At 42.1% G+C, this 12,045-nt stretch overlaps 1 protein-coding gene across 5 annotated transcripts in view; it reads left to right on the forward strand.

The window, feature by feature from the left end:
• Positions 1-2,706: 2,706 nt before the first annotated feature.
• The window catches only part of LOC308328265 (tensin-2-like), a 41,834-nt gene continuing 32,495 nt past the window's right edge, over positions 2,707-12,045 (forward strand). For 4 of the 5 annotated variants that reach the window (XR_013965282.1, XM_080782032.1, XM_080782034.1 and 1 more), the window contains exons 1-3: positions 2,707-3,402; positions 10,448-10,553; positions 10,781-10,818. Coding sequence is in view for 4 of the 5 variants with exons in the window: in XM_080782032.1 (XP_080638158.1) it covers positions 3,280-3,402; positions 10,448-10,553; positions 10,781-10,818 (267 nt within the window). In the remaining variant the exon portion in view is untranslated. Of the gene's footprint in view, positions 3,403-6,716; positions 6,744-10,447; positions 10,554-10,780; positions 10,819-12,045 lie in introns of those variants that run through there. The other variant, XM_080782035.1, reaches the window with a different exon arrangement.

The raw sequence follows: 12,045 nt of genomic DNA on the forward strand, positions 1-12,045 counted from the left end.
GAGTTGGGGTGGACCTGGGACCAACTGCAACATTGGGCAGAAGACAGACGGCATTGGCGTTCGTTGGTGAAGACCTTATGTGCTACCTAGCACGAAGAGGATTAAGTAAGTAATCAACATGAGTTAGACTTTAATATATTAGCGCCCCTCACTTCACAAAGGTGTGATTTTTTTAATGAATTGGGTGGGGGACGATATGGGTACGTCACGATACGATGTATGTGGCGATGTTAGGCCCTCGATATTGTGGGCAATCGGCTATTGCTACTGTAAATCCTCAATTAGGCTTTTATTTGTCTCAACCGATTCTGATACTGTCCTTTTATTGGAAGGAGGCAGCTATAAGGAGGCCTACTGTATATTTCTACTTTTCAAACCGATCAGAATGAATAAATCACATTTTGTGTCAGAAGTTAGAACCCAGTAAAACGTAATGGGCTCATGTATTTATACCAAGTCTTCATGACATTAAATGGTGCAGTTGCAGGTGCTCACTGGTCATTTTAACTTTTTATAACAATATTGCCTATGGTAACAAGTAACATCAATTTAACGAACAACCAATGTGAATTTGAAACTATGATTCCCTGCTTTTATATGACATGGAAGAAAGTAATAATACATCAAATCCAATGGCAGTCCCTCAGTTGAATCTGGTCACAAATGTATAAAGGCTAACTTCAACTGAGATATACTACCACAGTACTGTGGTCCATCCTATTTATTGCACATTCAAATATCTGTATCTAATAATAATAATAATAACTTAGATTTATATAGCGCCTTTCAAGAAACCCAAGGACGCTTTACAAGACAAAAAACAAAAAAAACAATCTAGGCCTACAGTTAGGCTAATGACAAGTTCAGATGCAAAGCAAATTAAAATAAAATATATGGTAGGCTATTTCCTATAATCAGTGGCGCAGATAGCATTTTATAACTGGGGGGGACATATTTGGTGTGCGCAAAGTCTGCAGATAGCCCCAAATTTCATGAGGAGGGGTGGATAATGGATATCCCCCCCACTGTTCCGTGGATTTCACGGAAAAACACTGCCAACGCAGCAAAACACACGCAGCCACGGTACATGGCTTTTTTGGAGGGGATAATCCCCCCTCATGAAACTGAGGAGGTCGATCCATAGTTTATAGACTTTATACTTATAAGTTATTTTAGGAATACCAGGTTGAGCAGTTGGCCGGCTGTATGTCCGGGGTGACTGATTTGAGGTGAGCTTGCCATTATTCATGTTACAGGGCCCAGCAGACCTTTGCTGCATGTCACACACTACACCACTCTATCCCTGTTTCCTCTCCTGACCTTTGCTGCATGTCACACACTACACCACTCTATCCCCGTTTCCCCTCCTGTGGACTGTTAATAAAGCCACGTCAAGAAATGCCTGAAGAAAAAGTGGAATAGAGTAAATTGTAGCAATAATAGTGTGCTTCAAAATTACGTCAAATGTGGGAGTTCGCTATAAAGTTACAGGATAATACTTTATTCTATAACAAGTTGGACTGATATCACATTAAGAACATAAGCAGGATAAAAGGACGTTATTTTATATAATATTTGGTGGCCCGTAACCGAAAACGATTCTAGTGTGATGGGATGTCAGTAGGACAGTGTGAGGAATTGTCCACAACAGTTCTTCTAGACAAGGTTTCACTGACTTTAGTTAACCCCTTTCCTTATCTCAGTGTTCTTAATATTTAAAAGTCTGTTGAAGTCCTGAGTGCATGAAATGACCAACTACCAAATATGAAATAGTTACTGTACTGGCATTTGGATAGGGAAGAAGTTTGTAAAAGAAATGCATCTTGAAGGTTTGTCGCCTAATTTTAGCTGTAGGCCACAGATCTGTAGCCTGCTGCTTTTAACACATTGGCTTGTCTTCTAGGATCTAACTATAGGGGGTGTAAACATGGTTTTAGAAAGAGCTTATTGTTCAGGATTTTTCCTCTCACAAGACCAAATCCCTCTTCTTAAATGGGAATTTTGTTTGGAGTTGGCTGTTTTAGCCCGGTTTGAGGGTGTGTGTGTGTGTGTGTGTGTGTGTGTGTGTGTGTGTGTGTGTGTGTGTGTGAGAGAGAGAGGGAGAGCCTGAGACGGCAGAGAAGTTGGAGGGGAATCACAGTTGCAGGAACAGAGCCCATCATTGTTTTGACTTTAGTGGAGACAAGGGAGTGAGGAAAGGAGGGAAGGAAGGAAGGAGAGGTTGGATGACAGTAGTGTTGCCGTCATGTGTCGTGTTTATTACAGGGAAGTTGTGGAAGATGCACAGGGGAGAGAGGAGGAGGAGGAGGAGGGTGAAGACTGAGAAATTCAGATCTGCTGTCCCTCAAGTGCACAGTTCCATCTCTGTGATGCAATTTTCATACAACACTGCCCTAGAGAAACCATGCACAAGAACTCACACTGGGTGATGAATTTTCTCAAGTTTGTTGAAGCACTGGAGGTAGAAGTGCAAGCAATATCATCAGTTATTATCACAACTTTAGTCTTTAGTCTCATGTGGGGAGGAAGAGGTGTTGGAGAGAAGCGGAATCTAATAACTCCCCTGTGGGAGGGAGGGAGGGAGAGGGGCTTGAAGTGAAGAGGGGAAGGGCCTGACCTCAATGGGTTGAAAACAGCTGCCCCCTTTTCTCTCTGTCTCTATCTCTCTGAGCATGCTAGAAGACCGTGAATAGAGGCAGAGGAAGACTGGAGGGTCTGAGTGTGGAGCCAGGAGAGGAAGAGGAGGGTCTGTAGAGAACGAGGGGACGAGCAAGTGTAAAGGGTTTGGGGAAAAGAGTGGTGCTGGAGTCCTGGAGAGGAGCGTATGTTCTCACATGTTTTAAGTGCCTCGACATCCAGAGAGCTAGGGAGAAGGACTGATGTAAGTGGAGAGAGAGAGGTTAGGGGGTACGGTCTGTGTGGCTATACTTGCAGAACAGGGAGTGAGTGTGAGAGAGTGCTGTAAGAGGAGAGGGTAGAAGAGAAAGTTGTTTTCATTCTAGAGAGGGTTCTCTAAAAGGTTGTCACAGAGGCTGTGGGGGTGTGTGGAAGGTGCAGCATGACTTTACAGCCGTCACTGACAGAAACATAAGGAATCCCGTTCTGCAATGGAGAAGTGAGGTACAGAGGAGGGAACAGAATAGAGGACCACTCGGCAGAGAAGAGCCTGTCTGGGAAGGCTGCCTCAGAAGACAGGAAGGAGGGGTTGTCCCTGACTGGGACTGCTGTCTTGTGGATAAGAGAAGAAAGAAGAGATAGGAGGAGAGTGGTGGTTGAACTATGGGGTGCGTTCACAGTACGAGGGCCAATATCGCAAAGACACATGGATCTGATACAGAACAAGCGGAAGTCCACAAGAACACTGATTCTGAAATAGATCCTGAGATCCTCCAACTTGCAGAGGTAAGTGCATAGCTGTTGTCTTGGACGCTTTAAAATAAATCAATGGCAGAATTGAGTTGTTAAAGGTGTTACCAGGATGCCCATCAGTATTATAACCAAAGATCATTGTACGAATGGTTGTGTATATGATTTTTTTTAAAGAAGTATAACATTTTAAACAATCCATTTTAAACAGCCCTGTTATAATTTAGGTTTTGTTTTGATATGTTGCACTCATTTCAGAGGGTGAAGACAATACTCTGAACAGACCCAACAGAACAAGATTAACTTAGCCGAATCCTTAAATCACACCTGTGTGTGTGTCTCAGTAAACATGTATGTCAACAACAGGAATGTCAGCTATTATCACTATCCTTTAAATGTAACTGAAGCAGCCAGGATTCAGAGCTAATGTTTCCTCTCACACTCCTCTATCAACATGTACAGAAGAGTAGAAGGGCTCATGTTCAGCTGTAGGTATGGAACATGCATGCAGGCATTTGATTCACAGAATGTGTACAGTGTAATTAAGACCAGGGAAAGAGATGATACACATTAGGCTGAGGAAGAATCCACTTCCACTCTGTTTATTACAGACAGTCAATTGGCAGATATACGACTCAGGATTTGGGGGTCTGGTACCAATTTTTCCATGTAGAAAGTAAACCTAATATATCAATTTAAGAATAAAGGAATGAGGCGCTGGATTGGACTGTTCGTGCCTTTTCTATTTACGTGCTATATCATAACTACCATTGTAGGCCTACATACAAAAAACAAATGCATGTGAGGAAAATGAAAAACAGACAGATGACAGAGGGGCAGATTGATCAGTATTAATTGTCCCCAGGGGGTCAAGGTTCAAGGGGAAATGGTGTAAGTTACTGTTAGGTCGCGTTCCAACTTCCATCGTCTGTCTGTCTGTCTGTCTGTCTGTGTCTGCTGGCTCTATTTAGGAACAGTGCACATCCGTGGCTTCAGGGGCAAGTCACATACATAAAGTCTCTTTTATAGAGACCTAAAAAAGGTTCCTGTTTGACATGTTTGGACCATGCATCCAGAATGGATGGCAGGATGTTTGGGTACTCATGAGGCATGCATTGATCTCTCAATGCAGTGTAATGTCTAATTCATTGATCTCTCAATGCAGTGTAATGTCTAATTCTAATAGATGGCAGGATGTTTGGGTACTCATGAGACGTGTATTGATCTCTCAATGCAGTGTAATGTCTAATTCTCTCAATGCAGTGTAATGTCTAATTCTCTCAATGCAGTGTAATGTCTAATTCTCTCAATGCAGTGTAATGTCTAATTCTCTCAATGCAGTGTAATGTCTAATTCTAATAGATGGCAGGATGTTTGGGTACTCCTGAGACGTGCATTGATCTCTCAATGCAGTGTAATGTCTAATTCTAGCTCTTTTTGGAACAAAAGCATCACACGTTCTTTAAGCCCCCCCCCCCTATCCAAATGTATAATTTGCATGTGCATTTCTTTGCACGCACAACTACATGTATGTGTCACACATGTGCATATGTCACACATGTGCATATGTGCATGTGTAACTGTATAATCATACATGGCTGTGCGTGCATGTATGTGTATGCTCCACAATGTGTATTTGCACGTGCTTGTTTGTGTGGAGTGCCCCATGCCAAAACATGAAAGCATTGTCCCCACTGATTGGGTGGACTGCAAATGGAGACTCAAGAGTGTGTGTGAGAGAGAGAGAGAGAGAGAGAGAGAGAGAGAGACGGTGAGCGTGTGTCTGTGTCTCTGTCTCACTCGTGCGCACGCACACACACACACACACACACACACACACAGCCTTGCAGTCCCCTGTAGTCTCAGTGATTCTCACACATGCAGTAACTTATGCCTATAACCTATTCTGAGCCTTTTCATGACTCTTTAGAGGTGACAGCCTCTACTCATGCACTGTTATAAATACCCTGCCATCGTAGGAACATACCCCTGGCCTGCCACCTGCTCCTGTCCCTTCCTGGCTGGAATGTGTGTGTGTCTGTGTGTGTGTGTTACTCGGAGCCAGAATCACAGCATGTCATCAACTGCTAGCTGTCACTGAGAGAAAACACACACACACACACACACACACACACACACACACACAAAAAAGGTGGTCTAAAGTACATATGGCGGTTTTGCATTTATAAGTGTGTGGTGTGGTGGTGTGTGCGCGTGCATGGAAGTGTATCATTATTGCTGAAGTTGTTGGTTCTCTTTAAGTTTGCAAAAATGATAGGATAAAACTATTTCAATGTCATTGTTCCCACACAGCAAAAATCCCTCATGCTCCCCTAAGTAATAAAGAAATCCATTATGCATGAGTCAGTGCCTTGACCCTGTCGACTCCATCTCCATATTAGAAGTGCTCGGAGTCTGGGCCTTGGAATGGTCTAAAATGCCTGGGGAATGACATACACTTTGGCTGTGTAGTGAACCAAACGGGGTGGGGTGCTCCAATGGCGTCATTTCACTAACGGCCATGGGAGCCTTTCTGTGGGCGAATGCTCTCTCAAAACCGTATCTGTTTTACAAGTTTGAGTCTAATCTTTTTTTCTCTTTCTCCGATAACAGCCCCACCAGTTTCGCCTTTAGGCTACTCTCCTTCATTCTTCCATAGTGGTGTAGTGTAGAGTTTACTTATGGGGGGATTTTGAGAGACACTTCTCAGATTTATGGTGAAAGTTTAGCTGCAATGTAACTTTTGCACCACTAGGGGCTGCCCTTGGCTTGCCTTTCACCAGTAATCTCAACGTGAAATGTCGATAAAATAAGAATAGGCTACTTCTTGGTATTAAAAGTTAAAGAATAAAACAGTTACATAATAACATTCGTCATGGAGATAATAACGTTCTATCTTTTTTTTTAGTGAAAGATAATATTATATGAATGATGACTGAGCAACAATTATGAATATGAATGAGTCCTGTGTTTCCACTTTCCAGGCGACAGAGTATCGCTGTCTGCTTGATGAGTCACTCACTGTATTGGCCACTGTATGTTAAGTCTAATAGCTGCTGATTGATTCTGTTCTATAAAATAATAAATGAAACCGATGGTCTTTTCAATAGTATCATGGAAATAATATGTGATTGAGGCACTGACCACTCCCCATTGATGTTTACTGACTCGTGTTGTTAATTGCAAATTGCAATCCCCCGTTGTGGATGGATGGTCTACCTCAGCTCCGCCCACTTTGACTTTTACGGCGCACATTATTAATCTCAGTTTATGTTTAGGATTTGATAATTCTATGGTTAATTCACAAGGACTGGTAGCCTATACAAATGGAAATTCGCTGCGGAGATTATAACAGCAACGAAAGGATGAGTAAGAAGGTAGGGAAATTAGGCTACTTTTAGTTTCGGTCTTTTGTTAAATGTGTTTCAATCAGTTTCAATTGGAAACGTGGATGGTTGAGGGGATAGTAGCCTCGATACCCAGGCTTGGGGATAGCAGACTGATTGTTTTCTTTTATGAATTCAGAGGTTGCTCGGCTGCGCAGAATTATGCATGCAGTGTAAATTATGTAACAAATCAACTGTAGCCTGAGTGCCTGACAACTGTTCAGGGGAAAAAAAGAAAATCGACCATAGAAAATATAAAGATTTCATCAATTTATTTCAGCTTGGACTTTAATGTGACGTACGGTGATTGTTTGTGTAGCATCATTGACTTTGGGAGGAAAACATTAAGTTAAAAAAATAATAATAGAACTAATATTTGCAAGGGGTGCACCGTGCGTAGTGTAGCTAAATAGAAATTCCAATGCTGTCATTTATTTTTAATCTTGCATGTAGACTATAGTTGAACCGGAGGTTGGTTTAACAAAGGACTGTCTGCAAAATGATCTTCGATCATGCCAGCCCAGTAGCCCAATCCCCAGCTGATCCTACCTCTTAAATCATGACATAATGCAGCATTATTTAAATGTGAGACAATAGCCTACTTCAATGTTACCTACTAGGCCTATTATGTTGTCTATAGCACTTGTAAATAGATTCATCAGTCGCAATGTGTTTTTTACTGGTTAAATAAAGGTTAAATGAAAAAAATAAAAAATAAACGATCTAGCTTGTAGTTGTATACTATGTAATTTCTCTCACATAGATCATCTCTTATTCACATACGATCTACTGTATACAGACAAAGCCAGAGTTTATAGCAGCACTGACTGAGTAACCATTGCACATGCTGATGGAGTAGACAATGTGGGACATGTCAATATGTTGATCATCAGTCAACACTCACTGTTGCTTTTGTAATCTGAAAATCAATACATAGCTGATTCCAGCCAGGTCAGAGAGCATGGGTCACCACGATAAAAAATAAATAAAATAAATAACATTGATCAGAATAACATTTGTGCAAGCTTTGCTTATATAGTGGTTCCCAAAGTGGGGTCCGGGGACCCCTAGGGGTCCTTGAGGGAGTTCCAGGGGGGCCGCAGCTAAATGATAGTTTGGAACCAAATGGACCCTGTATGTATGGTCTGTGTAACTCTGAGAGTGTACAAATGGAACAAAATGGATCCTAATGGGTCCATTTGGTTCCATTTGTACACTCTGAGTTTAATTAACATTAATTTTACAATATAAATTGGGGTCCCAGAGATAGAAATGCCATTAAATGGGACGTCTGTAGCCTAATATGCACGTCCCACTGGGCGTCCTTGAAATTAAACGGGTTGAGAATCACTGCTAGAGCCGTAAAAAAATCTTCTCTTATGAAGTTATGAGGGCATATCTTTTCAAATGGGGGTCTGTGGGGTAATTAGTGTCAATTTGGGGGTCCTCTTGTCTTGCCTGTCAGTTCGCCAATATTTAGAAGTTTTGCTTTGACAAAGCTAAAGTCACAGATCACAGATGTGATCTGTGACTTTTGCTTGGCAGTGACAACAGTAGCAGCATTGCAACATATGTGTTATAGAGTTTTGATGAAAGTCAGTTACAGTAGTCTAGTCTTTGACAAGGTTTAGTATTGTACCGGTATATATGCCATGTTATTACATCAGAGCAGAGGTATTGGCACACAGCACGCTAGTGCACATAATCGCTGTGCGGGGGAAACCTTGCAGGCTCTATGTCCAAAACCATTACTAATCAGAACATGGAAATGTGTTCTAATGGATCCAATACAGTTATTATTCAGTCACAGGCTCTTAACACTTTCCTCTGGTTAAATGCTTATAAAAACTCTTAAAACCCACAGACAGACTAGGAAAGGAAAGGAAAGGTACTATGTTTACCCTGGGTAACTGGACTAAGCTCAAGAACTTGTTTACAGCCAGGCCCTGCTCATAGAACATTTCATGGTAGGGGTTCAATGCCTTGTCCAAGGGCACTTCAGCGGTGGTAATTTTAACGTGCCGGTCCGGGGATACGAACTAGCGACCTTCCGATATCAAGAACGCTCCGCAAACTGTTCGGCCACCGCTAAACAACTGTGAATCTGGCATTCATATTTTGGGCATACCATGATTAGGCAAAAATGTACGTATACAAGTTCACGATGCATCACATCCCGACACGTGAGCTTGTAGTTTGGCTATTCTCTCTACACTCCACTTGAGAGCCATGTTTGTATTAAACACAACATCCTCAGTGTTCATTTAGCTCTGAGAGTGAGTGAGAGTGACCATAAGGGTCATTTTTTACACTCTTGAGTTAACTGGATAAATTAATCTGATTTCCCCTCAGCGTTTTACAATAAGTGTCTGTTAGGGTGTGTGTGTGTGTGTGTGAGTGTGAGTGCATGCGTGTGTGCGCGTACGTACAACATGACACCTTTTACTTTCTGACTCAGATTCAATGCCCCTACTGTTCACAGAAGCAATTGGAAAATGCAAAAAAAAAAGTAAATAAATAAATAAAAAAGTAGAGAAGTGTGCTTTTCAGCAACTGCATCAAGTCATTTAGTTTGAAGAGAAACACCAGTGTTTGCATGTAGGGTGTTACTAGCCCCCTAACACTCTCTCTCCCACGCATGCACGTGCGAGCACAAACACACACACACACACACGCTGCCAGCCTTCTGCTCTCCTCAGCCACCTCCCCCTCTCTGCTGGAAGAACAGATTTAATAGTTTAATGTGCTTCACATGTTGTGTGATGGCAGCTTTGGGAAAGCGTTGCCACTACGTCTCTATATAAATATTGTCCTGTTTCTATTCACTGTGCGGGACAGTTGAGTGACTGTGTTTAAACAGAGAAAACCATGGAATTATTATGACTCAGGGAAGGCCTTGTACAAGCTCTGATGTACACCCTTTCTATGACTCTTTGCGTGTACAGTACACGCTTGCACATGTGTGCGTGCAAGTGTGTGTGTGTGTGTGTGTGTGTGTGTGTAAATGTGTGTTTACATCAAGCATGACATCACAGCTTCCGCCCACTCCTTCATTAGCAGCATTCAAGTTTATGGCGATCGGAGGGCAAAGGCAGTGAGAACTGCCTTCCTCTACGTGCCGTTAGCCACAGAAGGTTGAGGCTAATGTTTACACAGCTGCCATGATTGGTCCAGTGTGCTGTAGTTAGTGCCTACCACCTTACCTTGTTGAATGGAAACTTGTTGTAAGCCTGACACTGTTACAGGCCACCTAAACTAGACTTAAATACAGACTTCGGCCAGACCAAAGATAAAGTCAACACTATATGTTTCCACAAGTTCAGTTCGAAGCAGTATTTTCGTTTGTTGTACTATTTTTGTGTCCATTTTTCTTTGGCAAAAAGCCCAACCACTAGAACCGTTTGTTTGTATGCTATGCACTGTTAACCACCAGTAGTAACTACTATGACGAATAGTGAAAACACACGATCTACAAGCAAGGCCTATGAGTGTGACATGGTGTGACTGTGAGCTGACTGTGAGATCAGCTATTTTCACTATTAAAAAAAAATATTACAAAAACATAGATGATCATTATTATTTGAATCCTTCAGAAGTGTGACATTTTGCCTCATCTCCAGTCTCCCCAATTGAATTGTGCTGAGAATGATAAGAATAGACACTTTTTTGTGTTGTGCCTTTCTGCCCTGTCACAGCTCGCTAAAGGAGAACGCCATGCCTTCACAGAGAAGAGTTTCAGGGCGAAGCGGGCGTGTGATGTGTGTCGGCAGAACATCGACAACCCTGGAGCTTTCTGCAAGGGTGAGTCCCAAGTCAACCAGAAGGGACAGACAGACACACACACACACACACACAGGCCACCTGACTCACATGGATGCTTTCATGCATACACAAACCTGACCGTTTGCTATGTCTGCATGATTCTCTCTGTCTCTCTCTGTCTCAAAGCTGGCCAACTGAGTGACGCATTATGTACTGTGCCACTGTAACTTGCCCTAACCTCTTATTTCACTCCCTACTGTCCTCAGACTGCAAGGTCGCCATTCACAAGAAATGTGAGAACAAGGTAAGCCATAAGGTTCTTCCTTACTGTAAAATATTCCCTTTGTCTATTGTCTTTTTTTTTGATTGATTGAAATATGTATTATTATTAATGTTTGCAGAATTACAGTACATTTCAAGCACAAACTCAATACAAAGACTGTTAACTGTGAGTGGACGAGCCAATTAAGCATTACACTTGTTTACAAGAGAGGGTCCACCATGTTCAATTCATCAAAACATTTAGAGACGTACAAATAAGACACTTCTATAATTGTAATTATGTAGGAAGATTCTCTGTTTCTGAGTTTCTTGGGTAATGAACCTGATGTGATGCGAGCCCCAAGTGAAGTGAACAATATCAGGGGGAAATGTGTGCAGTGACCTAGATGTCTGCCATGTCTGGATAGAGAAGTCAAGGGCTCACCCCCACCCCCATGCAACCCTATGAGCTACAAGAACTGCAGCTGGCCAGGTTGTCATGAATATTTGCCACATCTGGTATTACAGTGTGGTATATGGCGTCTTGACAGGGATCAACGGCCCTGGAAGGAGGATTATGTCTGCAAAATTACACTTCGGATTAAAAGCTCAAGTTGGAAGATATTTTCCATTGTGAAATATATCCAGTGGACTAATTGGGTGTCATTATAGGCTTACAGGCACTCAGTCATTTCTTTAACAGTCTATGCGTGGGTGGGGTTTCGCATATTCCCTTTTATTTCTACTGATGACATTTTTGCACAAGGAAGACTGTCTCCCTGGTCCACATGGGGCAGTAGTGAGTCATATTATTAATGTGTTGCCATGCTGGGTGGTCAGATGCAGGAGTTCAGGGTCATAGTGAGTGGGGTCACTGAACAAAACAGCACAGGCAGCAGCAACATTCTCTGTCTCTCTGTCAGGGCTGGGCCAAACAACATCAAATCAATGTCAGGACTATGTATTTCAAACTTTTGCCTCAATTTCGATTAATGAACGATAATAAAAGCATTGAAAATACCACGTCCACAACCTCACAATGAGTCGTGATGTGACAGAAATCTCCTTGTACAAGAATACATATTCTTGTACAAGGAATACATTATTTGTGTACAATTATAAGTGTACAAGCAGTGTTCATTTATCCATTTGTAACTCAGATGGAGAGAGAGAGAGAGAGAGAAAGCCATTTGTACACTGTCAAAGTTAAATTAACATTAAGGAATTTGCTGTCGTAAAAACAGCTGTGCGGTCGTCTGTTCCCAGCTCA

Source organism: Protomyctophum bolini (genome assembly GCF_963924005.1).
Source record: "Protomyctophum bolini genome assembly, chromosome: 2".
In the NCBI taxonomy this organism is placed as follows: domain Eukaryota; kingdom Metazoa; phylum Chordata; class Actinopteri; order Myctophiformes; family Myctophidae; genus Protomyctophum; species Protomyctophum bolini.